Source organism: Petromyzon marinus, chromosome 64 (genome assembly GCF_048934315.1).
Source record: "Petromyzon marinus isolate PM22_M1 ecotype Great Lakes invasive population chromosome 64, UKy_Petmar_22M1.pri1.0, whole genome shotgun sequence".
Taxonomy (NCBI): domain Eukaryota; kingdom Metazoa; phylum Chordata; class Hyperoartia; order Petromyzontiformes; family Petromyzontidae; genus Petromyzon; species Petromyzon marinus.
Window position 1 is genome coordinate 6,865,648 of NC_133730.1, and position 27,575 is coordinate 6,893,222.

Sequence of the window (27,575 nt, forward strand, 5' to 3'; positions counted from 1 at the left end):
AGGGGGAGGGGGCAAGGTAGGGCCACCACCGTCCCCCGGTGCCTCCAGCTTCAGGCGCAGCTCTTCATGGCGTGGAGCGACGTCCCGCAGCAGCTTCTCCCCAGCGAGCGTGGAGCGGAGCTCTGCGGTGTTGGCGATCTCAGCTGCGGTCTTCCACTTGTGCTGGTGGGCCTGCACGAGGTGGAAGACTGTCCGCAGCCCTGCTGATGTGAGGCGTAGAGCCAAGGTCCTCTCTCCTCTGATTCCCTGGAAGAGGCCGTTGCAGAACGAGGGGCTCGTTCAGGAACTGCGTGAGGTCGTAGGGTGCGCGCGTTCTGCTCCACTCGATGCTCCGCCACGCGTCCAAGAGGCTCCGGTGATAACCTGGCAGCCTCGTGTAGTCGACCAGGCTCAGGTCCATCAGGAAGAGCTCCTTTCCGTACCACAGGCACCCCCCTGCATTCCTCAGCAGGGCGAGGGCCGGCGACTTCCAGGGTAGCTCCACCCGGTCGTACAGCAGCCGCCTGACCGCCACGAGCCTGAAACTCGTGACCCTGGCGGCGACGTCCACCAGACCCTGGCCACCCTCGCCCACCGGCAGGCAGAGAACGCCCGGCCCGAGCCGGTGCTTTCCATGCCAGACAAAGTGTGAGAGTGAGCGGTTGACTCTGGTGAGTAGCCAGATAGGAGGCTGGAGGGCCTTGGTCTTGTGCCACAGCACGGATGCTGCCAGTGTGTTAGCGATGAGCGCTCGGCCCCTGAAGGACATCTGCGGAACGAGGCGTGGTGCCCATGTCAGTAATTTAGCCTCGAGTGTGTCGGCCAGCTCGGTCCAGTTGTTCAGAGCGACGTCACGTGGTTTCCCCAGGTAAACCCCCAGGTACTTGACTCCGTCGTCCTGCCAACTGACTCCTCCTGGGAGGGGCACAGAGAGAATGCCGCCTCGCGACCCCAAACACACAGAGGGCCTCGCACTTGGCCCAGTTGACCCTGGCTGAGAAGGCCTTCTCGTACACTGCAACCACCTGGCAGAGCGCGGAGACGTCATGCGCGTCGTTGAGGACGACTCTTCACGTCGTCTGTGTAAGCCGAGAGCTTGATGACCGCGTTCTCAGGTCCCGGGACTTTGAGGCCTGACAGATTTCGTCTCAGGTGGCGTAGCAGTGGCTCAATGGACAGGGTGTACAGTAGCCCCGAGAGGGGGCATCCCAGGTCTGCCCCCCCTCGTCACAGGGAAAGGGGCACCGAGCCGCTGGTTTATCTTCAAGAGGCTGGACGTGTCCCGTGTACAGGAGCCTAACGTGCGAGATGAAGGCCTGGCCGAAGCCGAGCGACGTTAGGAGCTTGTCCACGGTACTCGTGGCTCGCTCTGTCAAAAGGCCTTCTCCTGATCTAAGAAGAGGAGGCCTAAGTCCACGTTGTGCGCTTCTGCAAGGGAGATTACGTCTCTGACCGTACCGATGTTGTCGTATATGCACCGTCCAGGGATGCAATACGACTGTTCCGGCAGGATCAGCTGACCCAGCACCGTCTTGAGACGGTTTGCCAGCACCTTGGAGAAGATTTTGTAGTCAGCGCACAAGAGGGACACGGGTCGCCAGTTCACGAGGAGGTGCAGGTCCCCTTTCTTGGGTAGCAGGGAGACCACCGCTCTCCCGCAGCTCTGTGGGAGTTCCCCCAACTGCAGGCCTCTCCGTCCACAATTGTAGTAGTGGAGGGCCGAGCTCATCCCAGAAGGCCGCGTAAAACTCAACCGGCAGGCCGTCAATCCCCGGGGCTTTACCGGCTGCGAGCCCTTTCACAGCGGTGTGGAGCTCCTGCCGCAGGGTGACGGGGCTGTCCAGACGATCCCGCTCGGGGACTCCTAAGGTAGGGCCCCCCGTCCAGTAGCTCCCGGACAGCCTCGTCTTGTATGGTTTCGGTGGCGAAAAGTTGCACGTAGAAATCCCCGGCGGTCTTGGCGATCTCGCTCTCAGATGTGGCCGTTTGTCCATCTGGAGTTTGCAAACTGGAAATTTTCGTGGTGTTGGCCGGTGCTTTGTTTAAGCGGAAGGAAAACTTAGAGGGAGAGTCCATCTGCGACAGGTGCTGCATCTTTTTGCACACAAAAGCACGATGTGCCCACTCGTCCGTGATGGACCTGAAAAGCCGCTGCTTCTCCAGCAGCGTCTCACCCCGCTGTGTGCCGTGGGGGGAGCTCAGCTCCGCCTCAAGTGCAAGCAGCTCGTTCTGCAGTTGGCGCGCCACCTCGTTCTTGGCGGCGGACGTGCTGGCTCATGAACTGCTGACAGAGAGCCCTGACCTGCGCCTTTGTGTTGTCCCACCGTAGCTGGTGGGAGCTGAAGCTGCGTTTGGCACTGAGCCCAAAAGGCTTTGAAGGTTTCTCTGAAGTCGATGTCGTCAAGCAGCTGTACGTTGAGTCTCCAAGTAGGCGCTGCGCTGCTCCGCTCTGGGAATTCGAAAGCAGCACAGTGACCAGGCGGTGATCGGAGAAACCGGAGGGTACGATTTTACTGTCCCCGAGCAGGTTAACGCCGCTGGCGTTGACGTACAGTCGGTCGAGCCTGGCAAGGCTCATCCTGCCTTGAGGGCCGCAGCGGCACCAAGAGTACTGCCGCTGGGCCGGATGCTGTAGTCGCCACACGTCACGCAGATCCAGTTTCCGCACGAGGTCGGCGATCGGCTTCGATGATTCAAGGTGAGGTTCGGCGGTGTTGCGGTCGAGAGCCGGGTCGAGGGTGCAGTTAAAGTCTCCCCACACGACGGTGAGCACGTCGTCCACATCGCCTGTCACCAGCGCGTCCCGCAGCGTGCCGAAGAGGAGCTTCCTCTCCGGGGCCTTGCTCGGCGCGTACTCGTTAAAGCACCTGAGGCTGGAGTTATTCAGGACGAAGTCGACAGAAATCAAGTGACCTTTGACGATTGTTTTGAAGGAGACGTTCTCTGGTGCAAACCGCGAACTGAGCACAATCGCCACGCCGGCGAGGTTGTCCTTGGCGTGGCTGAATAAGGCCCGGCCGCCTAGAACAGGCTGATGTTGAGTCTCCAGAGTGGCGTCGAGGTGAGTTTCCTGGAGGAGAGTCACATCATGCTTTGTGTTCCCTGACAAAGCGGTAGATCTGGTCCCACCTCTTGTCGCTGCGAGCGCTGTTACAGACTAGTAACCTTAATAGCTGAAGCCAGCATGTAGTGGTGTGGTGGTGGTGGTAGTGTTAACAGTAGTTGCGGGGGGCTGGGTTACTTCTGGGCAGAAGTAAGCTCCTTCTTCACCTTGCGCATGAACGCTTTCATGCAGTAGCATTCCTGAGTCGAGAAACCAAACCTGTCGCTGTTGCGGCAAAGTGGTTGGGATGCTTTGAGGAAAGCGGTGAGGTCAGGGAAAACGTCCCCGACCCTGACTTGATGCTTCCTGAGAGTTTTCCCGAGGAAGCTGTGGATGTCTCCAGGTGAGTAATCACACTCGCCATTGACTTGCGAGTAGCTGAGCTCACTCACGTCGTCCTCTCCTTCGGTCTCCGACACCTCATCGTCAGAGTCCTCCAGCTCGTCAAACCGTGACTCGGCAGAAACCTCGTTTCCCATTGGTGATGGCAGGGCCCTCATCGGGAACAGCGTGGCTGCCCTCTGGTAGTGGTGGAGGGTCTTTTGCTCTCCCCTCGGGTGAGGCGAGCCGGCCTTCGTCGCCTTCCTGCAGCGCAGGAAGGCTGGTGTTTCCTCTCGGCCTGAGGTAGCTGAGGCGGCATGCGGCGGCGGCGGTGTCGGCGGTCCTCGTCCCACCGTGTTGTCCTCAGATGGGTCGCCGTCTAGCATGTCTTCATGCTCATTGCCCGCAACGCCGTCTGGGGGGGGGGGCGTTGCTCTTCCTGCTCTGTGACTTTTGGGCCGGGCTCGTGATCGGCGGTGGCCGCGCGCTTGGAGTTAGGGGCCGCGTGGCCTCCTCCGCCATGGGCGGCCTTCGCCCTGCGCTTGCGAGAGAGCGTGCGGGGAGATTAGGGAGAGCGAAACCAAGGTCAGAAAAGCGTAGGGGAGAGGCGAGAGAGTTAACGAGGAGGTAAGGGATCGATGGGAGGGATGAGGGAGAGATGAGGGAGAGAGATAAGAGAGAGGTCAGGGAGAGATAATAGAGAGATGAGGGAGAGAAAATGGAGAGAAAAGAAAGAGATAAGAGAGAGGTAAGGGAGAGATAAGGGAGAGATAAGGGAGAGATAAGGGAGAGATAAGAGAGAGATAAGGGAGAGATAAGGGACAGGTGAGGCAGAGAGACGGGAGTGATGGGAGGGATACGGGAGAGAGATAAGAGAGAGATAAGGGAGAGGTAAGGGAGAGGTGAGGGAGAGAGATAGGGGACACCCTTAATTGAGGCTTTTTTAGCCATGGGCGAGGTGAAGGGTGACTGGGAAATACGGGGGGTGGGGGAGGGAGGGGAGCGGTGATGGGGGGTAGAGGGGGGGAGGGAGAGGGGGGGATGGAGAGGGGGGAGAGGAGGGGGGAGATTGGGGATGGAGAGGGGAGGGAGATGGGGGAGAGGGGAGGGGGGGAGATGAGGGAGGGAGATGAGGGAGGGAGATGGGCTGGTAAGGACGGAGGGAGGGAGATTGTGGAAGAAGAGGGGGGGAGATGGTTTAGGGAGATTAGGGGGAGAGGGGAAGGGAGGGAGATGGAGGAGGGAGATGAGGGGGAGAAAGAGAGGGAGAGAGATGGAGGAAGGAGAGGAATGTGGAAGGTCTGAAGATCCTTCCTTGACCTCTCCATGTCTCCCGTTCGCTCAGACGCGGTTAGCTCTGTGTCCCTGAATGACTGTGATCATGAATTGATGGTGATCATGAATTGATGTATTGATTGTGTCCCTGAATGACTGTGATCATGAATTGATGGTGATCATTAATTGATTTATTTATTGTGATCATGAATTGGTTGTGATTATGAATTGATTGTGATATTGAATTGGTTGAGATTAATAATTAATTATTAATGATTATAATTTGGTAGAGATTATGAATTAATTGATTGTGTTTTGATTTAAAGCTTTCGTGACTGCAGTAATTCATATTCTTAGTTTTTTCGGTAAAGTCACGTTGAAGAGAAACAACAAAATAACAAAATATATATAAAACAATAAAAATCATTTCAGTTCTTGATTGATTGTTCACGCTTACAGTGCCTTTCAGACAGCATACATAAAAACAAATTTCGTCTCCCCCCTCCTCTTTTCAAAAAATAGATGGACTAGTCCTGGCAAACTGCCATCGTTGCGCGTGACGCAAACGTTATTTTTATATATATAAATAAATATGCCGTTTTCAAAATAAATTTATGCAAACCGACACACCTGATGATGACCGTTTGAGTTATGGTCGAAACGTCGTGAGAATTTTTTATTGTTTTATATATATTTTGTTATTTTGTTGTTTCTCTTCAACGTGACTTTACCGAAAAAACTAAGAATATAATTGATTGTGATTATGATTTGATTGTGATTATGCATTGGTTGAGATTATGCATTAATTGATTGATTGTGATTATGAATGTATTGTGATTTGGTTGTGATTATGAATTAATTGAATGATTGCGATTATGAATTGATTGTGATTATGGATTGGTTGAGATTATGAATTAATCGATTGATTGTGATTATGATTTTATTGTGATTGTGCTTTGGTTGTGATCACGAGTGGAGATTTTGTCATTGCAGCCGTTGCGATGATAACACTGTGTAACAATTCATTTTTGTTACTGGGTAGTAAGTGTTATTTCCTAATTAGTTATGCTTAAAAAGTACAAAACATTGCTATTATTCCCCACAAACTTTGCTTTTGTGACCAGGACAGTGATACTTTGAAATTTACCTACTTTCAATGAGACAACGGGCGAATTTGTGTCTTTTCGTTAAGATAAAGTCAGAAAGAACGACATATGAATCAAAATGTACATGTTTTATGCTAAAGTAATACAACAATGACTACACAAGATTTAGACACCAAGGCGTACTACCATAGGCGGGACTGGCCACAGCGGACCGAGTTTTCTGTGGGGAGGAACAACGTCAAGTGGGAGCCACTGGTGGACCTCCGGAAGGTGCTGATGCCACCACTACACATCAAATTGGGTCTCGTGAAACAATTTGTCAGAGCTGTAGATAAGGAGTCGGCAGCCTTCAAGAACCTTCAAGAATTAATCCCTAAACTGTCTGCGGCAAAGGTCAAAGCCGGTGTCTTCGTCGGACCACAGATAAAGAAGATCTTGGAGTGTAATGAATTCCCCAAGAAGCTCACTAGTAAGGAGAAAGCGGCTTGGGACAGCTTTGTCGCAGTGGTTCGTGGCTTCCTGGCCAATCACAAGGTCGAAAACTATGTGGAGCTGGTTGAGACTCTGGTGAAGAACTACGGCACAATGGGCTGTAGGATGTCCCTCAAAGTCCATATCCTTGATGCTCATCTTGATCAATTCAAGGAGAACATGGGAGCGTACTCGGAGGAGCAAGGCGAGCACTTCCACCAGGATATACTGGACTTTGAACGTCGCTCCCAAGGACAGTAGAACGAGAACATGATGCGAGACGACATTTGGGGGCTGATTCGTGAAAGTGATTTCCAGTACAATCGTAAATCTCGAGAAACTACTCACTTCTAAATCTGTTGTAGTCATTGTACTTTAGTATAGAAACATGTTAATTTACATTCGTATGTTGTTGTTTCTCTGACTTTACGTGAACGAAAAGACCCAACATCGCCCGCTTTCAGAATATCACTGACCTTGTGACAAAAGAAAAAGTTTGTGGGGAATGTTAGCCTTCTTCTGTGCTTTTTAAGCGTGAGCAAATTGGGACGTAACACTTACTACCATAGCAAAAACAAAAGATTGCGTAACATCGTGTTATAATTTGTGTGCACGCATCGGGCACGCGAGGCTTCTCGCGTTCACGGGCGTGCAGAGTGAACAGCGGGACGGGGGGGGGGAGAGACAAAGGCGGCCGGGCGTGGTGCTGCTCGCTAACAGCACTTGCCCCAACAGACTGTTGAGGCTATACGGGGGTGGGGGGGTCTTTGTCTTTGCGCTGCGCTAGCGGGGAGCGGTGGTGTCGGTTCGAGTCCAGCTCACGGCGGCGATTTTAGCTGAGCCCGTCCCGGGCCTTCACCTAGGTCGACTCAGCCTCAAACGAGTACCCAGTGCGAGGTGTAAAAAAAAAAAATCGCCGCTGGGGAGACAAAGGCGGTCGGGCGTGGTGCTGGCCACCCACCCCCTCGTGTGCCGTGCAGGCCTTTATACAGTGAGGGAAACAAGTATTTGATCCCCTGCTGATTTTGTACGTTTGCCCACTGACAAAGAAATGATCAGTCTATAATTTTAATGGTAGGTTTATTTGAACAGTGAGCGACAGAAAAACAACAAAAAAATCCAGAAAAACGCATGTCAAAAATGTTATAACTTGATTTGCATTTTAATGAGAGAAATAAGTATTTGACCCCCTCTCAATCAGAAAGACTTCTGGCTCCCAGGTGTCTTTTATACAGGTAACAAGCTGAGATTAGGAGCACACTCTTAAGGGAAGTGCTCCTAAGCTCAGCTTGTTACCTGTAAAAAAGACACCTGTCCACATAAGCAATCAATCAATCAGATTCCAAAATCTCCACCATGGCCAAGACCAAAGAGCTCTCCAAGGATGTCAGGGACAAGATTGTAGACCTACACAAGGCTGGAATGGGCTACAAGACCATTGCCAAGCAGCTTGGTGAGAAGGTGACAACAGTTGGTGCGATTATTCGCAAAAGGAAGAAACACAAAAGAACTGTCAATCTCCCTCGGCCTGGGGCTCCATGCAAGATCTCACCTCGTGGAGTTGCAGTGATCATGAGAACGGTGAGGAATCAGCCCAGAACTACACTGGAGGATCTTGTCAATGATCTCAAGGCAGCTGGGACCATAGTCACCAAGAAAACAATTGGTAACACACTACGCTGTGAAGGACTGCAATCCTGCAGCGCCCACAAGGTCCCCTTGCTCAAGAAAGCACATATACATGCCCGTCTGAAGATTTCCAATGAACATCTGAATGATTCAGAGGACAACTGGGTGAAAGTGTTGTGGTCAGATGAGACCAAAATGGAGCTCTTTGGCATCAACTCAACTCGCCGTGTTTGGAGGAGGAGGAATGCTGCCTATGACCCCAAGAACACCATCCCCACCGTCAAACATGGAGGTGGAAACATTGTGCTTTGGGGGTGTTTTTCTGCTAAGGGGACAGGACAACTTCATTGGATCAAAGGGACGATGGACGGGGCCATGCACCGTCAAATCTTGGGTGAGAACCTCCTTCCCTCAGCCAGGGCATTGAAAATGGGTCGTGGATGGGTATTCCAGCATGACAATGACCCAAAACACACGGCCAAGGCAACAAATGAGTGGCTCAAGAAGAAGCACATTAAGGTCCTGGAGTGGCCTAGCCAGTCTCCAGACCTTAATCCCATAGAAAATCTGTGGAGGGAGCTGAAGGTTCGAGTTGCCAAACGTCAGCCTCGAAATCTTAATGACTTGGAGAAGATCTGCAAAGAGGAGTGGGACAAAATCCCTCCTGAGATGTGTGCACACCTGGTGGCCAACTACAAGAAACGTCTGATTTCTGTGATTGCCAACAAGGGTTTTGCCACCAAGTACTAAGTCATGTTTTGCAGAGGGGTCAAATACTTATTTCCCTCATTAAAATGCAAATCAATTTATAACATTTTTGACATGCGTTTTTCTGGATTTTTTTGTTATTCTCTCTCACTGTTCAAATAAACCTACCATTAAAATTATAGACTGATCATTTCTTTGTCAGTGGGCAAACGTACACAATCAGCAGGGAATCAAATACTTTTTTTCCCTCACTGTAGGTGCTCGCTAAGAGCACTTGCCCTTTCAGTCTGTGAAGGCTATACGGGGGATATTTGTGTGTGAGTGTGTGTGAGTGTGTGAGTGTGTGTGAGGGTGTGAGTGTGTGTGATTGTGTTAGTGGTGTGTACGTTAGTGCGTTCCAAAGGGTGAGATTGCGTGATTAAGAGAGTCAGTCAGTGTGAGAGCAAATTGAGAGAGCGAAAGAGAGCTGTAAATAATTTAGTTAGCGATGAATAGAGGTGGAGAGAGGGTGAGAGAGGGTGAGAGTGAGAGAGAGGGTGAGAGAGAGAGAGGGTGAGAGAGAGAGAGGGTGAGAGTGAGAGAGGGTGAGAGAGAGGGTGAGAGTGAGAGAGGGTGAGAGTGAGAGAGAGGGTGAGAGAGAGAGGGTGAGAGTGAGAGAGGGTGAGAGAGAGAGTGAGAGAGAGAGAGGGTGAGAGAGAGAGGGTGAAAGAGAGAGAGGGTGAGAGTGAGAGAGGGTGAGAGTGAGAGAGAGGGTGAGAGTGAGAGAGGGTGAGAGAGAGGGTGAGAGAGAGGGTAAGAGTGAGAGAGGGTGAGAGAGAGAGTGAGAGAGAGAGGGTGAGAGTGAGAGAGGGTGAGAGTGAGAGAGAGGGTGAGAGAGAGGGTGAGAGTGAGAGAGAGGGTGAGAGAGAGTGAGAGAGAGAGGGTGAGAGTGAGAGAGGGTGAGAGTGAGAGAGAGGGTGAGAGTGAGAGAGAGGGTGAGAGTGAGAGAGGGTGAGAGTGAGAGAGAGGGTGAGAGAGAGAGAGAGGGTGAGAGAGAGAGAGAGAGTGAGAGAGAGAGAGAGAGAGGGTGAGAGTGAGAGAGGGTGAGAGGGAGAGAGAGGGTGAGAGAGAGAGGGTGAGAGTGAGTTAGAGGGTGAGAGAGAGAGGGTGAGAGTGAGAGAGGGTGAGAGAGAGGGTGAGAGATGGTGAGAGAGAGAGAGGGTGAGAGAGAGAGAGGGTGAGAGAGAGAGTGAGAGTGAGAGAGGGTGAGAGTGAGAGAGAGGGTGAGAGCGAGGGTGAGAGTGAGAGAGGGTGAGAGAGAGAGAGTGAGAGAGGGTGAGAGAGAGTGAGAGAGAGAGGGTGAGAGTGAGAGAGGGTGAGAGTGAGAGAGAGGGTGAGAGAGAGAGAGGGTGAGAGAGAGAGAGAGAGGGTGAGAGATGGTGAGAGAGAGAGAGGGTGGAGAGTGAGAGCGTTCGTAAGCGAGCGAGTGAATGGGTGAGTGAGTGAGAGGGTGAATGAGTGGGCGAATGGGTGAGTGGATGAGTGTGTGAATGAGTGGGTGAATGAGTGGGTGAATGGGTAAGTGGATGAGTGGATGAGTGGATGAATGAGTGGGTGAATGAGTGGGTGAATGGGTGAGTAGATGAGTGGGTGAATGAGTGGGTGAATGGGTGAGTGGATGAGTGGGTGAATGAGTGGGTGAATGTGTGAGTGAATGAGTGGGTGAATGAGTGGGTGAATGGGTGAGTGAATGAGTGGGTGAATGGGTGAATGAATGGGTGAGTGGATGAGTGGATGAATGAGTGGGTGAATGGGTGAGTGAATGAGTGAGTGGATGAGTGGGTGAATGAGTGGGTGAATGAGTGGGTCAATGGGTGAGTGAATGAGTGGGTGAATGAGTGGGTGAATGGGTGAGTGGATCAGTGGGTGAATGAGTGGGTGAATGGGTGAGTGGATGAGTGGGTGAATGAGTGGGTGAATGGGTGAGTGGATGAGTGAGTGGATGAGTGGGTGAATGAGTGGGTGGATGAGTGGGTGAATGAGTGGGTGAATGGGTGACTGAGAGAGGGAAAGAGAGAGTGGGGTAGCGAGTAAGGAGGGGAGAGTGAGAGTTGGTGGATCGTAAGAGGGGAGAGTGGGTGGAGAGGGGTCGAGAGATTTTGGGTGAATGGGTGAGTGGATGAGTGGATAGGTGAATGGGTGAGTGGATGGGTGGGTGAATGAGTGGGTGCATGGGTGAGTGGGTTAATGAGTGGGTGAATGAGTGGGTGAATGAGTGGGTGAATGGGTGAGTGGATGAGTGAGTGAATGAGTGGGTGAATGAGTCGGTGAATGGGTGAGTAGATGGGTTGGTGAATGGGTGGGTGCATGCGTGGGTGAATGAATGGGTGAATGGGTGGGTGCATGGGTGGGTGAATGAGTGGGTTAATGGGTGAGTGGATGGGTGAGTAAATGAGTGGGTGAATGGGTGAATTGTAAGAGGGGATGGTAGGTGACGAGGGATTTAGGGTGTGTGGGTGAGTGGATAGGAGATAGAGGGTGAAAGAGGGGAGAGTTGGTGGAGAGTGTGAATGAATGACTGGGAGAGAGAGAGGTGAGAGAGTGTGGGTCGAGGGAGAGAGAGAGTGAATGGGTGAGTGAGAGAGGCGAGAGCGAGACGGTGTAAATGAGGAATGGGTGAGTGAGGAGAGAGAGAAGGGGGGGGAGGGAGTTAATGATGAGTCAGTTTGGCTGGCGCTGTTTCACCACGCAGGCAATTAAGTGCTGCGGCGAGGTTTGTGCGAATTGTGCACATTTTAGTGAGAACACACAGACACACACACGCAGATACACACACACACAGATACACACACATAAAATACACACATACATGTACATATAGACATACATATAAAGATACATACACACAGATACACACACATAAAATACACACATACATGTACATATAGACATACATATAAAGATACATACACACAGATAGACACATACACACAGAGAGATATAGAGATAATACACAGATACATACAAAAATACACAGACGTACAGATACATACAGATACATACAAAGACCCCCCGTATAGCCTTAACAGACTGTATGGGCAAGTGCTGTTATCGAGCACCTATAAAGGCCGGCACGGCACACGAGGGGGTGGGTGGCCAACACCACGCCCGGCCGCCTTTGTCTCCCTAGTGGCGATGTTTACACATCGCACCAGGTACTCATTTGAGGCTGAGTCGACCTAGGAGAGGCCCAGAGCCGGTTCAGATAATCGTCACTGGTGTTGGTCGTGAGCGGGAATCGAACTCGGGTAGCCAGGTTCGTAGCGCAGCGTAGCGCTCACCACTACACTGCCGCTCCCTACACAGATAGACACACATACATATAGATACATGCACACATACAAAAATATATACTACAACTACAACCGCCATTCGCCACTAAGTGGCGGTGACGTCACCACGACGCTTGTGCCAGGCCATGTGCACCTTGAGGCCACGTGAAGTGTCGAGAGCCCGCTGGCAGGAGGTCACGGGGCAGACCCAGGTGCCACGGGTCGACCGACTGAGATGGCTGGCTGATGCACCACCTGTGCCCACTACTGTGCCAACTTGCTGTGGTTTAGCCACCCGGCGCTCCGCTCTTTGTTGTGAGCGTCGTTCCTCCGCCCTCCGCTGTTGTTGGAGGGCGACTGCCTCCAACTGCCCAGTAGCGTCCTTCACGAGCCTCCTCCACTGAGGCCGATCTTGACACCGCTGATACCGGTCATCGGCAAGTCCACTCAGCTCCACGTCCTCCTGTACCACATCACTCCATCTCTTCTCTAGCCCGTGCCGCGCCCGTTTAGCCCCCTCTATCCGGCCGAACAAAAGCTGTTAAGGCGTGCGGTGGCTGGGAATGCGGGCTACATGACCCAGCCACCGCAGCCTTGCCTGCCAGAGGAGCTCACAGATGGGACGTTGCCCAGATCTTTCAAGGATTTGTGAGCTCCTCAAACAATCCAGCCTGGTTAAACCCAGGATGGATCGTAGGCAGGCCAGCCGAAATGTTTCTAACTGGCGAAGATGTTCCATTAAAGGGGTCCACGTTTCGCAAGCGTAGAGAAGGGAGGAAATGACCGTGGCCGAGAAGACCTGAAGCTTCGTGCGGAGCGACAGACCAGGTAGCTTCCACACAGCGTTACACAACCGATGAAAAGATATTGCCGCTCGAGTAATTCGGAGTGAGACCTCTGCTGTTAAGCTGAAACCGGTCATAAGCACACTACCCAGGTATGGGAAGCTCTCCACTCTCTCCACAACTGCCCCATGACCGATTGGGAGTTGTGGGGGTGTAGTGTCCGATGGTGCAAAATATCCAGGCAGGTGCTTAGTTTTGGTGGGGCCGATGGTAAGGCCCCATCTCTTAGTGGCACGCTCCAGTCTCAGCAGCAGCGTGTCTCCAACTCCTCCTCTGAATGAGCAGCTATTACCAAATCATCAGCATACATAACGTGGTTGAGCAATAGGGAGCCATCCCTTGACCGCACCCGGTCATCGATCAGCCTCCCATTATATCTGTACCAAATGGAAATTCCTCCAGTACAGCTATTCAATGCTTCACGAACTGCGTGGTCAAAATAGATGTTAAATAATGTGGGAGCCAGAGGACATCCCTGTCGCACCCCAAGGTGTACAGGGAATTGCTCTTGTTGGAATTTCCTACACCTCTGCTGTAGCAAACGGACAGAAAATATGGCATTTGTCCAGGACCGCCCTTTCCTGAAACCGCATTGGAGCTCCGCAAGCCTCTCCTTAGCGTGCCTGGCAAGGCGATGTTGAATAATCCGTGCCAGGACTTTTCCTGGCACACTCAGGAGGCAGATGCCCCTGTGGGACCCTATCCAGTGGTCCAGACTTTTATTATGATGTCGCATAGGGCAGTCTGCAAACCAATGCCACCCTCCCTCAACATTTCGCTTCAGAGATCATCTCTGCCTGGCGCTTTTCCTGGTCTCAGACTTTGGATTGCATTCCGTACTTCCTCAACAGATGGCACCTCAGCCAGCCACTCACAGGGGATGACTTCTTCCAATATTTGAGGCACCGCAGCCTCAGCAGGGTCATCCCCACGTTGCCCCACGATGTTTTCCAGGCAGAGGGATTTTCCTTCCCCCCAAAACATCACAGAAATGCTCAGCAAATCTGCAAACTTGATCCTGGGGGTTGGAGATCGGATCACCGATCTCTCCCATAAGAAAGGGGATAGGTCTGGAACTGCAAGTAACTTTTTTGATTGAGTTAAAGAGTGATTTGAAATCACGAGCTACTGAGGCAGACTCCATCTCCTCAGCAACCTGCGACAACCACCCATCCTTGCAGCGCCTCACGGCTCTCAGAACCTCCGAGCGACGGCTGCAGTCAGCCTTCTCATTCTCCGACGTGGGATGCTGTAGAAAGTGAGAGTGGGCCTGTCGCTTTTTCTCAACCAGCCTTGAACACCTCCTCCATCAGCCAGGGTCTCTGGGGAGGTCTCGACCGACCATGGACTCAAAACAGTCATTGCAGCTGCATGAGCCAAAGTTCTAAACCTCGCCAATTTTCCCTCGTCATCAGGAGCGTGGGGGGGGGGGGGGGGAGATGTCAACCCCAGCTGCTTGCGATGATGAAATTCTCGCTTGCAACTTTCATCAACTAGCTGAAACCAGACAACTTTGGGTTTGAATGGGGTCCTGGGTGTACACCCGCCACCAGAGTGGAAGAATCGCAGGCTCATCTTACAGATGGCAAGCCGATGGTCAGAGGCCAGATCAGCTCCACGGTAGGTCCTGGTGTCAAGGACATGGGTCTGAAAATGTCATTCCTTCACAATGTAGTCCAGTAGATGTTTTTTTCTTGGGCCCGGCGTACATCTATTATGTCGTGTGGATGCGCCGATGCCTGAACAGCGTGTTGGTAATTACAAGCCCTTTGGGCTGCACAAAAGTCTAGCAGCCTCCTACCGTTGTTATTGAGCTGATCTGGCCCATGCCTTCGAATCACTCCAGCCCAGGTGCCAGCATCATGACCAACTCAGGCATTAAAGTCACCCAACAGGATGACTCTATCCCGAGGGGCCACTTTAGCTAGCACCTGCGACAGAAGGTTATAGAAGGCATCTGACTCATCGGCCTTGACTGCATCCTTCCACTGATATTCATCTTTGGTGGGGGCATAAGAAACCACGACTACCATTCCTCACCTCCTGTTGATGGGAAGGCGAGCCCACAATAGCCTGGGGCTTACAGCTTCCCACACCGCACCTCCACGCCCCATTCATATTTTGCTCAGAAGAAGAGCCACTCCTTGTTGTTTGGCAGTCTCCTGCCCCGACTAGAGGATTGTCCACCTCTCATGGTAACTGGAGCCAGATCCGGTCCACCGGACCTCCTGAATACCACAGAGTTCCAGGTGGTACTGGTCCAGCTCCTGACAGAGGTGTGGCAGCCTCTCCTCCGCAGCGAGCGTTTGATTATTCCACGTGGCCACTTGCAGTAGTTTTCTGCCATTTCTGGAGGAATCCCTAAGGTACGGGATCAGTCTCCTGGCACCGCCAATTGGGGTTTGGCCAGAAGACGTCATAGACGCCTGTCCCCCGGGGGCCTCTGGCAAATGCTTAGTTCGACGTTTTTCAAAGTGGTTTAGTGGTACTTAGGTTGAAGGTGGAGGGGTTACCAGCCCCTCGCAACCGTCAGTAGCCCCCCTTAGGCCACTGTGTTGGCCGTAGACAAAAACACATGTACAGATCCCCCGTGTAGCCTTAACAGTCTGTAGGGGCAAGTGCAGCTAGCGAGTAGCACCTGTGAAGGCCGGCACGGCACACGAGGGGGTGGGTGGCGATGTTTACTACACATCGCACCAGGTACTCATTTCAGGCTGAGTCGAACTAGGGGAAGCCCAAAACAGGTTCCGATAATCGTCACTGATGTTTGGCCGCGAGCGGGAAACGAACTCGGCTCTCCGGGTTAGAGGCACAGCGTAGCGCTAACCGCTGCACCACCGCTCGCCTGCACAACACTCACGCAACAACTACAACAACAACAACAGCCGCCATTTCGACAGCAAGAAGCGGTAACGTCCCAACGGCAATGGTGCCAGGCTAGGTGCACCGAGAGGCTCTCACGTGACGTGTGGAAGGCTCGCTGCTTGCAGGGGTTACGGGACAGATCCAGGTGGTGCCATGGGTTGGCTGACTGAGATGACTCCAGATGCACCACCTGCGTGCTCTCAACATTGCAGCTTTATCCGCCCCTGGCGCTCAGCTCGTTGTTGTGAGCGTCGCTCCTCCGCCCTCCATTGTTGTTGCTGGAGGGCGACCGCCTCCAACTGGAGCGCCGCAATGGCTAGGAGATGTTAACTACCTCGCCCGGTGTACAGAAGGTCGTGGGTTCCACCATCATCATCATCACGGTGGCTAGGAGATGTTAACTACCTCGCCTGGTGTACAGAAGGTCGTGGGTTCCACCATCATCATCATCACAATGGCTAGGAGATGTAAACTACCTCGCTTGGTACACAGAAGGTCGTGGGTTCAATCCGGACCCGAACGCCTGCTGTATATTTGTAGTTTACGTGTCTCTCTCTCTCATCATCATCATCACGATGGCTAGGAGATGTTAACTACCTCGCCTGGTATGCAGGAGGTCGTGGGTTCGATCCGGACCCGAACGCCTGCGCTGTATATTTGGAGTTTGCGTGTCTCTCTCTCATCATCATCATCACAATGGCTATGAGATGTTAACTACCTCGCCTGGTATGCAGGAGGTCGTGGGTTCGATCCGGACCCGAACGCCTGCGCTGTATATTTGGAGTTTGCGTGTCTCTCTCTCATCATCATCATCACAATGGCTATGAGATGTCAACTACCTCGCCTGGTATGCAGGAGGTCGTGGGTTCGATCCGGACCCGAACGCCTGCGCTGTATATTTGGAGTTTGCGCGTCTCTCTCTCATTATCATCATCACGGTGGTTAGGAGATGTTAACTACCTCGCCTGGTATGCAGGAGGTCGTGGGTTCGATCCGGACCCGAACGCCTGCTGCTGCTGTATATTTGGAGTTTGCGTGTGTCTCTCTCTCTCATCATCATCATCACAATGGCTAGGAGATGTTAACTACCTCGCCTGGTATGCAGGATGTCGTGGGTTCGATCCGGACCCCAACGCCTGCTGCTGTATATTTGTAGTTTGCACGTTCTTCCCGTGGTCGTGTAGATTTTCCTCCGGGTCCTTCGGTTTATCCCTCCACATTTAGAATCAACATCACGCCTTCAGGGTTTTTGGCTGCTGTGCATCTACACGTGATGAGCCATTTCGTTGAGCTACCATTTGTGGCCAGGTCGCTTCCGAGCGAGAGCTAAATGGCCCCAGAAAGGCCCTGCCTGGTTAAAATTAAAATTGATAAGGAGTTTAGTTTAGTTTTAACTGCCCAGGAGCGACCTTCACGAGCCTCCTCCTCCTGCACAGAGGCCGATCTTGCCACCTCCGCTAGCAGTCATCTGCAAGTCGACTCAGCTCCACATCCTCCTCTGTCGCATCGGCTCCACCTACTCAAGCCTGCACGACACACACGCTGACACCATAACACAAAGATCCCCCGTGTAGCCTTAACCTATCGGTGGAAGCAAGTGCTGTCAGTGAGTAGCACCCACAAAGACCGGCACTGCTAACGAGTAGGGTGGGTGACCAGCAACAACGCCCGGCCGACCTTTGTCTCCCCATTCGAGGCTGAGTTTGACCTAGGTGAGGCCCAGCACCGGTTCAGGCAATCGCCCCCGCTGTTAGCGGTGGCCGTGAGCGGGAATCGAACTCGGGTCGCCGCATTCGCTCACCACAGAGACAAAGATCCCCCGTGTAGCCTTGAGTCGACCGTCGAAAGCAAGCAAGCAAGTTGGTGGGCACCGGACCGCCTTTGTCTCCCCAGTTTTTTTTTTGCTGACGCTCACGAAGGTGCCTCCGCATCGTGCACCCGCTTTTGAAGGCTGAGTCGACCGAGGGCCGTGACCGCTTCGCATTCAATTTGTTGTTTCTGGGTCTGGGGTTTCGCTCGCGAGCGCGCGCTAACCGCGGCGCCACCGCTCCCTCTACCACCACACAACCTTTCCCATCGGCGCATCCCGCATGCAAATGAGCTCGCGGGCGCGCGAGGAATCGCCCCCCAGGGTGTGCCAGAGAGACAGAGAGAAAGCCGCGTGACCCTCCCACCCTCCCGCCCCACTCTCCCCCTCCTCCTCCTCAAACAAAAAAAAATATTGTAATAAATAACAACAGTAAAACAACAGCGGCGGCGGCAGAAACGAACTATAAATCAACTTACTCGTGCTTGAGAGAGAGTGCATGCGTGTTGTGTTGTGTGTTGTGTGTGTGGGGGAGCGGTGGTGCAGCGGTTAGCGCTACGCTGCGCTACGAACCCCGGCGAACCGAGTTCGATTCCCGCTCACGGCCAACACCGGTGACGATTATCCTGGAACCGGTCCCGGGCGTCCCCTAGGTCGACTCAGCCTCAAATCAGTACCTGGTGCGGTGCGTAAAGATCGCCACTAGGGGGAGACAAAGGCGGCCGGGCGTGGCGCTGTCAACTAACCCGCTCGTGTGCCGCTCCGGTCTTCACAGGTGCCACTCGGTAGCAGCACTTGCCCCAAAGGTATATTTAGGCTATACGGGGGATCTTTGTCTCGTGTATTGCAGTGTGCGTTTGAGAGTTTTTGTTCACGATGCATACAAAGACAACGTCGCATCGGGCACTCATTTCAATGCTGAGTCGAACCTAGGGGAGGCCCAGGACCGGTACAGATAATCGTCACTGCGTGTTGGTCGTGAGCGGGAATCGCACTCGGGTCGCAGCTCAGCGTAGCGCTAACCGCTGCACCACCGCTCTCTCTCTGTCACACACAACAAAGTTCCCCCGAATGAAACTCGATTCTCCTCCGGTCACTATGGTCCGGAATTCCATTGTCCTCTAGCCCAATCTCCCCACCCCCACCACCACCCTCTCTCTGCCCCAACCCCTCCACCCTCTCTCTCGATTTAAGGCCCCGACACTGGTGCTGTCAATCTTTGGAAGAACGTTGATCAACCAAGAACGTTGTGTTAGCCGACTCTCTGTGTTGTATCGCATTATATTTTTAAGTCTACTCTGGGGGTTTTATTTTTCTCATTCATTCTTACCCGATGATGGTCGCTCGTGTTGCAAACGAAACGTCGCATTCTATAATGAGTATTATTATTGTTCGATTTCTTTTTGTTTTTCTACGTGACTTTACCGAAATAACCAAAGAGTGATCCCGCCGTGTTGCCTAAACAGACTGTAAGGGGCAAGTGCCGTTAGCGAGTAGCAGCTAGCACCTGTGAAGGCCGGCACGGCGCCCGGCCGCCTTTGTCTCCCCCATTCCTCGCCGAGGGTTTCACAGCGCAACGTGGACATTGTTGACTCCGATTTCGCAGCGAACAACAAACGCAAAAGAGGCCGTCAACTGTCATTAGCAGAGTCATTAAAACGACGGGGTGGGTTGTAAATTCAGGCGAAATAGAATTAACAATTAAGGTTTATTATCTCAAACTGTTCGCAAATGCGCGTGTCGAGCGGTCAGCCCACGTGTTCGGATGGAGCGGCACTTGGATACCAAACCACGGACATTTACGATCATGATGATGACGATGCATCATCATCATCGTCTGGTGACGAAGGTTGTGTAACGCGATGTGGAAGCTACCTGGTCTGTCGTTCCGCACGAAGCTTCAGGTCTTCACGGCCACGGTCATTCCCTCCCTTCTCTACGCTTGCGAAACGTGGACCCCCCCCCCACCTAATGGAACATTTTCGCTGGTTAGAAACATTTTGGCTGGCCTGCCTACGATCCATCCTGGGTTTAACCAGGCTGGATTGTGTGAGGAGCTCACAAATCCTTGAAAGATCTGGGCAAGGTCCCATCAGTGAGCTCCTCCGGCGGGCAAGGCTGCGTTGGCTGGGTCATGTAGCCGGCATGCCCAGCCACCCGCATGCCGAAACAGCTTTTGTTCGGCCGGATCGAGGGGGCTAAACGGGCGCGGCACTGGCTAAAGTAGAGAAGGAGTGATGTGGTACAGGAGGACGTGGAGCTGAGTGGACTTGCCGATGACTGGTGCCAGCGGTGTCAAGATCGGCCTCTGTGGAGGAGGCTCGTGAAGGACGCCGCTACTGGGCAGTTGGAGGCAGTCGCCCGCCAACAACAACAGTCAGAAGAGCGACGCTCACAACAACGAGCGGAGCGCTGGGCGGTTAAAACACAGCAAGTTGACACAGTAGGGGGCACAGGTGGTGCATCAACCACTCATCTCAGTAAGTCGACACGTGGCACCTGCTGGGTCTGCCCCGTGACCTCCTGCCAGCGGGCGTTCGACACTTCACGTGGCCTCAAGGTGTACATAGCCTGGCACAAGCGTCGTGGTGACGTCACCGCCACTTAGTGGCGAATGGCGGTTGTTGTGTTGGTATTTATCTGTATCGATATGTTTGTTTGTATCTCTCTGCCTGTGTGTGTTAGTGTGCATCTGTGTATTGCACGTGTATGTAGTGGGGAGCGGTAGTGTAGCGGTTAGCAGCGCTGCGCTACAAACCCGGTGACCCGAGTTCGATTATTTGAACCGGTCCCAGTTCTCCCCTAGGTCGACTCAGCCTCAAACGAGTACCTGGCGCGGTGTGCAGCAAACATCGTCTCTAGGGAGGCAAAGGCGGCCGGGCGTGGCTGCTGGCCCGCCCACCCTCTCGCAGGCTACACGGGGGACCTTTGTCTTTGTAACTTGGCATAGCCGAGCTCTCCTTGCCGGGGTGGCCACAATGGGCTGGGCCCTCATTTGCTTTCAGCGGAAGAACTCCAACGCTGGGCGACAGACAGACAAGAGCCCCGAGGTTTAATAAATTAATAATAACAATTGTAAATATCCCCCCCCACCACCACCACCACCTAACTTCTACCCCCCACCAACCCCTCCTCCTACCCCCCCACCAACCCCTCTTCCTACGCCCCACCAACCCCACCTCCCACCTAACCCCCCCCCCCCCCACTAACTCCGCCCTTCCACCAACCACCCCCCCCCCACCAACCTAACCCCCCACCAACACCCCCCCTCCCCCCCACCTTTAACCGCGGCCCTAACGCCTGAACGTCTTTGTCACCACCAACACGAATCGCCATCAATCAATCACCGGCGATCGTTAATCGCCCGTCAGCGTCCATCCACGGCAGTGAGAGTCACTCCGGTCACTGGCCATGAAACTCGAACTCGCCGACCGTGCAGTAAAACGCAGAGAGGCACACACACACACAGAGATGCGGAGAGATGCGTGGAGATTCATAGAGATGCATAGATATTCGTAGAGATTCGTAGAGATGCGGAGATGCGTGGAGATTCGTAGAGATGCATAGAGATTCGTAAAGATTCGTAGAGATGCATAGAGATTCGTAGGGTATTCGTAGAGATACATAGAGATTCGTAGAGATACATAGAGAAGCATAGAGATTCGTAGAGATACATAGAGATTCGTAGAGATACATAGAGAAGCATAGAGATTCGTGGAGATGCGTGGAGATGCGTAGAGAAGCATAGAGATTCGTAGAGATGCATAGGGATTCGTAGAGATTCGTAGAGATGCATAGGGATTCGTAGAAATGCGTGGAGATGCATAGAGATGCATAGAGATTCGTAGAGATGCATAGAGATTCGTAGAGATGCGTAGATGCGTGGAGATGCATATAGAAGCACAGAGATTCGTAGAGATGCATAGAGAAGCATAGAGATTCGTAGAGATGCGTGGAGATGCGTAGAGAAGCATAGAGATGCATAGAGATTCGTGCGACCCGTACACTGCACTTGCCCCCAGCAGGTCGTGCAGGCTACACGGGTCACCTTTAACTTTACATGTGTGTGTTGTTGTTGTTAGCGCGCTGCTGTGCATACTGACCGAGCTCGATTCCCGCTCACGGCCACCACCAACAACAACAACACAACCACCACCACCACCATCACCAAACACCACCACCAACAACAACACCACCACCACCATCACCAAACACCACCACCACCATCACCTCCATCACCACCAAACACCACCACCACCAAACACCACCACCACCATCACCACCATCACCATCACCACCATCACCACCAAACACCACCACCACCAAACACCACCACCACCAACAACAACAACACCACCACCACCAAACACCACCATCACCACCATCACCACAATCACCACCATCACCACCAAACACCACCATCACCATCACCACCAAACACCACCACCACCAAACACCACCACCATCACCACCAAACACCACCACCACCAAACACCACCACCACCAACAACACCACCACCAAACACCACCACCACCATCACCACCATCACCACCAAACACCACCACCACCATCACCACCATCACCACCAAACACCACCACCATCACCACCAAACACCACCACCACCATCACCACCAAACACCACCACCACCATCACCACCAAACACCACCACCAAAACCACCACCACCACCACCAAACACCACCACCATCACTAAAGACCACTAACACCACCACCACCATCACCAAACACCACCACCACCAACACCACCACCAAACACCACCACCACCAAACACCACCACCACCATCACCAAACACCACCACCACCACCACCACCACGAAACAACACCACCAAACACCACCACCACCAAACACCACCATCACCGAACACCACCACCAGCGATCGCGATTATCTGGACGCGTTCCTGCGCCTCCCCTTAGGTCGACTCAGCCTCAAATGAGCACCTGGGTGGCATTGAGTGGAAAACAGCAATCGTCGCTGGGGAGACAAAGGCGGCCGCCGGGCGTGGTTGCGGGCCACCCGACCCCCCCTCGTGTGCCGCCGTGCCTGCTCGCTCCTGACGGCACTTGCCCCTCAGCAGGTTGTTGACCAGGCTGCAAGGCCGCGAACCTTTGCCTTTGCCTCTTGTCCTTCGGCAGGGGCGCGTGCGTGACGTCCGCCCCGATGGACGTGCGGGCGGTCGTGCTGTGGGCGGCGGTCGCTTCCTGCGCTCTGAGCCGAGGGGGCGGTGCTGGGGCTGCCCTTCGTCAACTCGACGGTCCAGGTTCGACTCCCCCGTCAAGTGGAGGGGGGTGGGAGGGGGGAGTGTGGGGAGAGTGGGGAGGGTGGGGGGTAGAGTGGGTGGGGGCGGGGGGTGGAGGGGTTCACAATTTGTGGATTTGTCGAGGGTGGGGGAGGGTTCACAATTTGTGGTTTTGTCGAGGGTGGGTTCACAATTTGTGGATTTGTCGAGGGTGGAGGGGGTTCACAATTTGTGGATTTGTCGAGGGTGGAGGGGGTTCACAATTTGTGGATTTGTCGAGGGTGGAGGGGGTTCACAATTTGTGGATTTGTCGAGGGTGGAGGGGGTTCACAATTTGTGGATTTGTCGAGGGTGGAGGGGGTTCACAATTTGTGGATTTGTCGAGGGTGGAGGGGGTTCACAATTTGTGGATTTGTCGAGGGTGGGGGAGGGTTCACAATTTGTGTATTTGTCGAGGGTGGGTTCACAATTTGTGGATTTGTCGAGTGTGGAGGGGGTTCACAATTTGTGGATTTGTCGAGGGTGGAGGGGGTTCACAATTTGTGGATTTGTCGAGGGTGGAGGGGGTTCACAATTTGTGGATTTGTCGAGGGTGGAGGGGGTTCACAATTTGTGGATTTGTCGAGGGTGGAGGGGGTTCACAATTTGTGGATTTGTCGAGGGTGGGGGAGGGTTCACAATTTGTGTATTTGTCGAGGGTGGGGGGTTCACATTTTGTGTATTTGTCGAGGGTGGGGGGTTCACAATTTGTGTATTTGTCGAGGGTGGAGGTGTTCACAATTTGTGTATTTGTCGAGGGTGGAAGAGTTCACAATTTGTGTATTTGTCGAGGGTGGAGGAGTTCACAATTTGTGTTTTTGTCGAGGGTGGAAGAGTTCACAATTTGTGTATTTGTCGAGGGTGGAGGTGTTCACAATTTGTGTATTTGTCGAGGGTGGAAGAGTTCACAAATTGTGTATTTGTCGAGGGTGGAGGAGTTCACAATTTGTGTATTTGTCGAGGGTGGAGGAGTTCACAATTTGTGTATTTGTCGAGGGTGGTGATGTTCACAATTTGTGTATTTGTCGAGGGTGGTGGTGTTCACAATTTGTGTATTTGTCGAGGGTGGGGGGTTCACAATTTGTGTATTTGTCGAGGGTGGTGGGGTTCACAATTTGTATATTTGTCGAGGGTGGGGGAGGTTCACAATTTGTGTATGTGTCGAGGGTGGAGGAGTTCACAATTTGTGTATTTGTCGAGGGTGGAGAGGTTCACAATTTGTGTATTTGTCGAGGGTGGGGGGGTTCACAATTTGTGTATTTGTCGAGAGTGGGGGGTTCACAATTTGTGTATTTGTCGAGGGTGGAGAGGGTCACAATTTGTGTATTTGTCGAGGGTGGAGAGGTTCACAATTTGTGTATTTGTCGAGGGTGGGGGGGGTTCACAATTTGTGTATTTGTCGGGGGTGGAGGAGTTCACAATTTGTGTATTTGTCGAGGGTGGGGGTTCACAATTTGTGTATTTGTCGAGGGTGGGGGGTTCACAATTTGTGTATTTGTCGGGGGTGGAGGAGTTCACAATTTGTGTATTTGTCGAGGGTGGGGGATTCACAATTTGTGTATTTGTCGGGGGTGGTGATGTTCACAATTTGTGTATTTGTCGCGGGCGGGGGGGTTCACAATTTGTGTATTTCTCGAGGGTGGAGAGGTTCACAATTTGAGTATTTGTCGAGGGTTGGGGTGTTCACAATTTGTGTATTTGTCCAGGGTGGAGAGGTTCACAATTTGTGTATTTGTCGAGGTTGGAGGTGTTCACAATTTGTGTATTTGCCGAGGGTGGGGTTCACAATTTGTGTATTTGTCGGGGGTGGAGGTGTTCACAATTTGTGTATTTGTCGAGGGTGGAGGTGTTCACAATTTGTGTATTTGTCGAGGGTGGGTGGGTTCACAATTTGTGTATTTGTCGGGGGTGGAGGAGTTTACAATTTGTGTATTTTTCGAGGTTGGAGAGGTTCACAATTTGTGTATTTGTCGAGGGTGGGGGGGTTCACAATTTGTGTATTTGTCGAGGGTGGGGGGTTCACAATTTGTGTATTTGTCGAGGGTGGGGGGTTCACAATTTGTGTACTTGTCGGGGGTGGAGGAGTTCACAATTTGTGTATTTGTCGAGGGTGGGGGTTCACAATTTGTGTATTTGTCGAGGGTGGGGGATTCACAATTTGTGTATTTGTCGGGGGGGTTCACAATTTGTGTATTTGTCGAGGGTGGGGGGGGTTCACAATTTGTGTATTTCTCGAGGGTGGGGAGTTGGTTCACAATTTGTGTATTTGTCACGGGCGGGGGGGGGTTCACAATTTGTGTATTTTCCGAGGGTGGAGAGGTTCACAATTTGTGTATTTGTCGAGGGTGGAGAGGTTCACAATTTGTGCATTTGTCGAGGGTGGGGGGTTCACAATTTGTGTATTTGTCGAGGGTGGAGGAGTTCACAATTTGTGTATTTGTCGAGGGTGGGGGGGGTTCACAATTTGTGTATTTGTCGGGGGTGGAGGAGTTCACAATTTGTGTATTTGTCGAGGGTGGAGGTGTTCACAATTTGTGTATTTGTCGAGGGTGGGGGGTTCACAATTTGTGTATTTGTCGAGGGTGGGGGAGGTTCACAATTTGTGTATTTGTCGGGGGTGGAGGAGTTCACAATTTGTGTATTTCTCGAGGGTGGGGGGTTGGTTCACAATTTGTGTATTTGTCGCGGGCGGGGGGGTTCACAATTTGTGTATTTGTCGAGGGTGGAGGGGTTCACAATTTGTGTATTTGTCGAGGGTGGAGGTGTTCACAATTTGTGTATTTTTCGAGGGTGGGGGGTTCACAATTTGTGTATTTGTCGGGGGTGGAGTTCACAATTTGTGTATTTGTCGAGGGTGGGGGGTTCACAATTTGTGTATTTGTCGAGGGTGGGGGAGGTTCACAATTTGTGTATTTGTCGGGGGTGGAGGAGTTCACAATTTGTGTATTTCTCGAGGGTGGGGGGTTGGTTCACAATTTGTGTATTTGTCGAGGGTGGAGGGGTTCACAATTTGTGCATTTGTCGATGGTGGAGGTGTTCACAATTTGTGTATTTTTCGAGGGTGGGGGGTTCACAATTTGTGTATTTGTCGGGGGTGGAGTTCACAATTTGTGTATTTGTCGAGGGTGGGGGGTTCACAATTTGTGTATTTGTCGATGGTGGAGGTGTTCACAATTTGTGTATTTTTCGAGGGTGGGGGGTTCACAATTTGTGTATTTGTCGGGGGTGGAGTTCACAATTTGTGTATTTGTCGAGGGTGGGGGGTTCACAATTTGTGTATTTGTCGAGGGTGGAGAGGTTCACAATTTGTGCATTTGTCGAGGGTGGTGGGTTCACAATTTGTGTATTTGTCGAGGGTGGAGGAGTTCACAATTTGTGTATTTGTCGAGGGTGGGGGGGTTCACAATTTGTGTATTTGTCGGGGGTGGAGGAGTTCACAATTTGTGTATTTGTCGAGGGTGGAGGTGTTCACAATTTGTGTATTTGTCGAGGGTGGGGGGTTTACAATTTGTGTATTTGTCGAGGGTGGGGGAGGTTCACAATTTGTGTATTTGTCGGGGGTGGAGGAGTTCACAATTTGTGTATTTCTCGAGGGTGGGGGGTTGGTTCACAATTTGTGTATTTGTCGCGGGCGGGGGGGTTCACAATTTGTGTATTTGTCGAGGGTGGAGGGGTTCACAATTTGTGTATTTGTCGAGGGTGGAGGTGTTCACAATTTGTGTATTTTTCGAGGGTGGGGGGTTCACAATTTGTGTATTTGTCGGGGGTGGAGTTCACAATTTGTGTATTTGTCGAGGGTGGGGGGTTCACAATTTGTGTATTTGTCGAGGGTGGGGGAGGTTCACAATTTGTGTATTTGTCGGGGGTGGAGGAGTTCACAATTTGTGTATTTCTCGAGGGTGGGGGGTTGGTTCACAATTTGTGTATTTGTCGAGGGTGGAGGGGTTCACAATTTGTGTATTTGTCGATGGTGGAGGTGTTCACAATTTGTGTATTTTTCGAGGGTGGGGGGTTCACAATTTGTGTATTTGTCGGGGGTGGAGTTCACAATTTGTGTATTTGTCGAGGGTGGGGGGTTCACAATTTGTGTATTTGTCGAGGGTGGAGAGGTTCACAATTTGTGCATTTGTCGAGGGTGGTGGGTTCACAATTTGTGTATTTGTCGAGGGTGGAGGAGTTCACAATTTGTGTATTTGTCGAGGGTGGGGGGGTTCACAATTTGTGTATTTGTCGGGGGTGGAGGAGTTCACAATTTGTGTATTTGTCGAGGGTGGAGGTGTTCACAATTTGTGTATTTGTCGAGGGTGGGGGGTTCACAATTTGTGTATTTGTCGAGGGTGGGGGAGGTTCACAATTTGTGTATTTGTCGGGGGTGGAGGAGTTCACAATTTGTGTATTTCTCGAGGGTGGGGGGTTGGTTCACAATTTGTGTATTTGTCGCGGGCGGGGGGGTTCACAATTTGTGTATTTGTCGAGGGTGGAGGGGTTCACAATTTGTGTATTTGTCGAGGGTGGAGGTGTTCACAATTTGTGTATTTTTCGAGGGTGGGGGGTTCACAATTTGTGTATTTGTCGGGGGTGGAGTTCACAATTTGTGTATTTGTCGAGGGTGGGGGGTTCACAATTTGTGTATTTGTCGAGGGTGGGGGAGGTTCACAATTTGTGTATTTGTCGGGGGTGGAGGAGTTCACAATTTGTGTATTTCTCGAGGGTGGGGGGTTGGTTCACAATTTGTGTATTTGTCGAGGGTGGAGGGGTTCACAATTTGTGTATTTGTCGATGGTGGAGGTGTTCACAATTTGTGTATTTTTCGAGGGTGGGGGGTTCACAATTTGTGTATTTGTCGGGGGTGGA

The 27,575-nt window shown here is 52.2% G+C and overlaps 1 protein-coding gene across 1 annotated transcript in view; it reads left to right on the top strand.

Annotated features, from left to right (window-relative positions):
• The window catches only part of LOC116956257 (SLIT and NTRK-like protein 2), a 108,966-nt gene that overhangs the window by 25,604 nt on the left and 55,787 nt on the right, over positions 1–27,575 (top strand). Inside the window, exon 2 of the mRNA XM_076054114.1 lies at positions 22,579–22,703. Coding sequence (XP_075910229.1) covers positions 22,604–22,703 — 100 coding nt within the window. The 5' untranslated portion in view covers positions 22,579–22,603. The remainder of the gene's footprint in view (positions 1–22,578; positions 22,704–27,575) is intronic.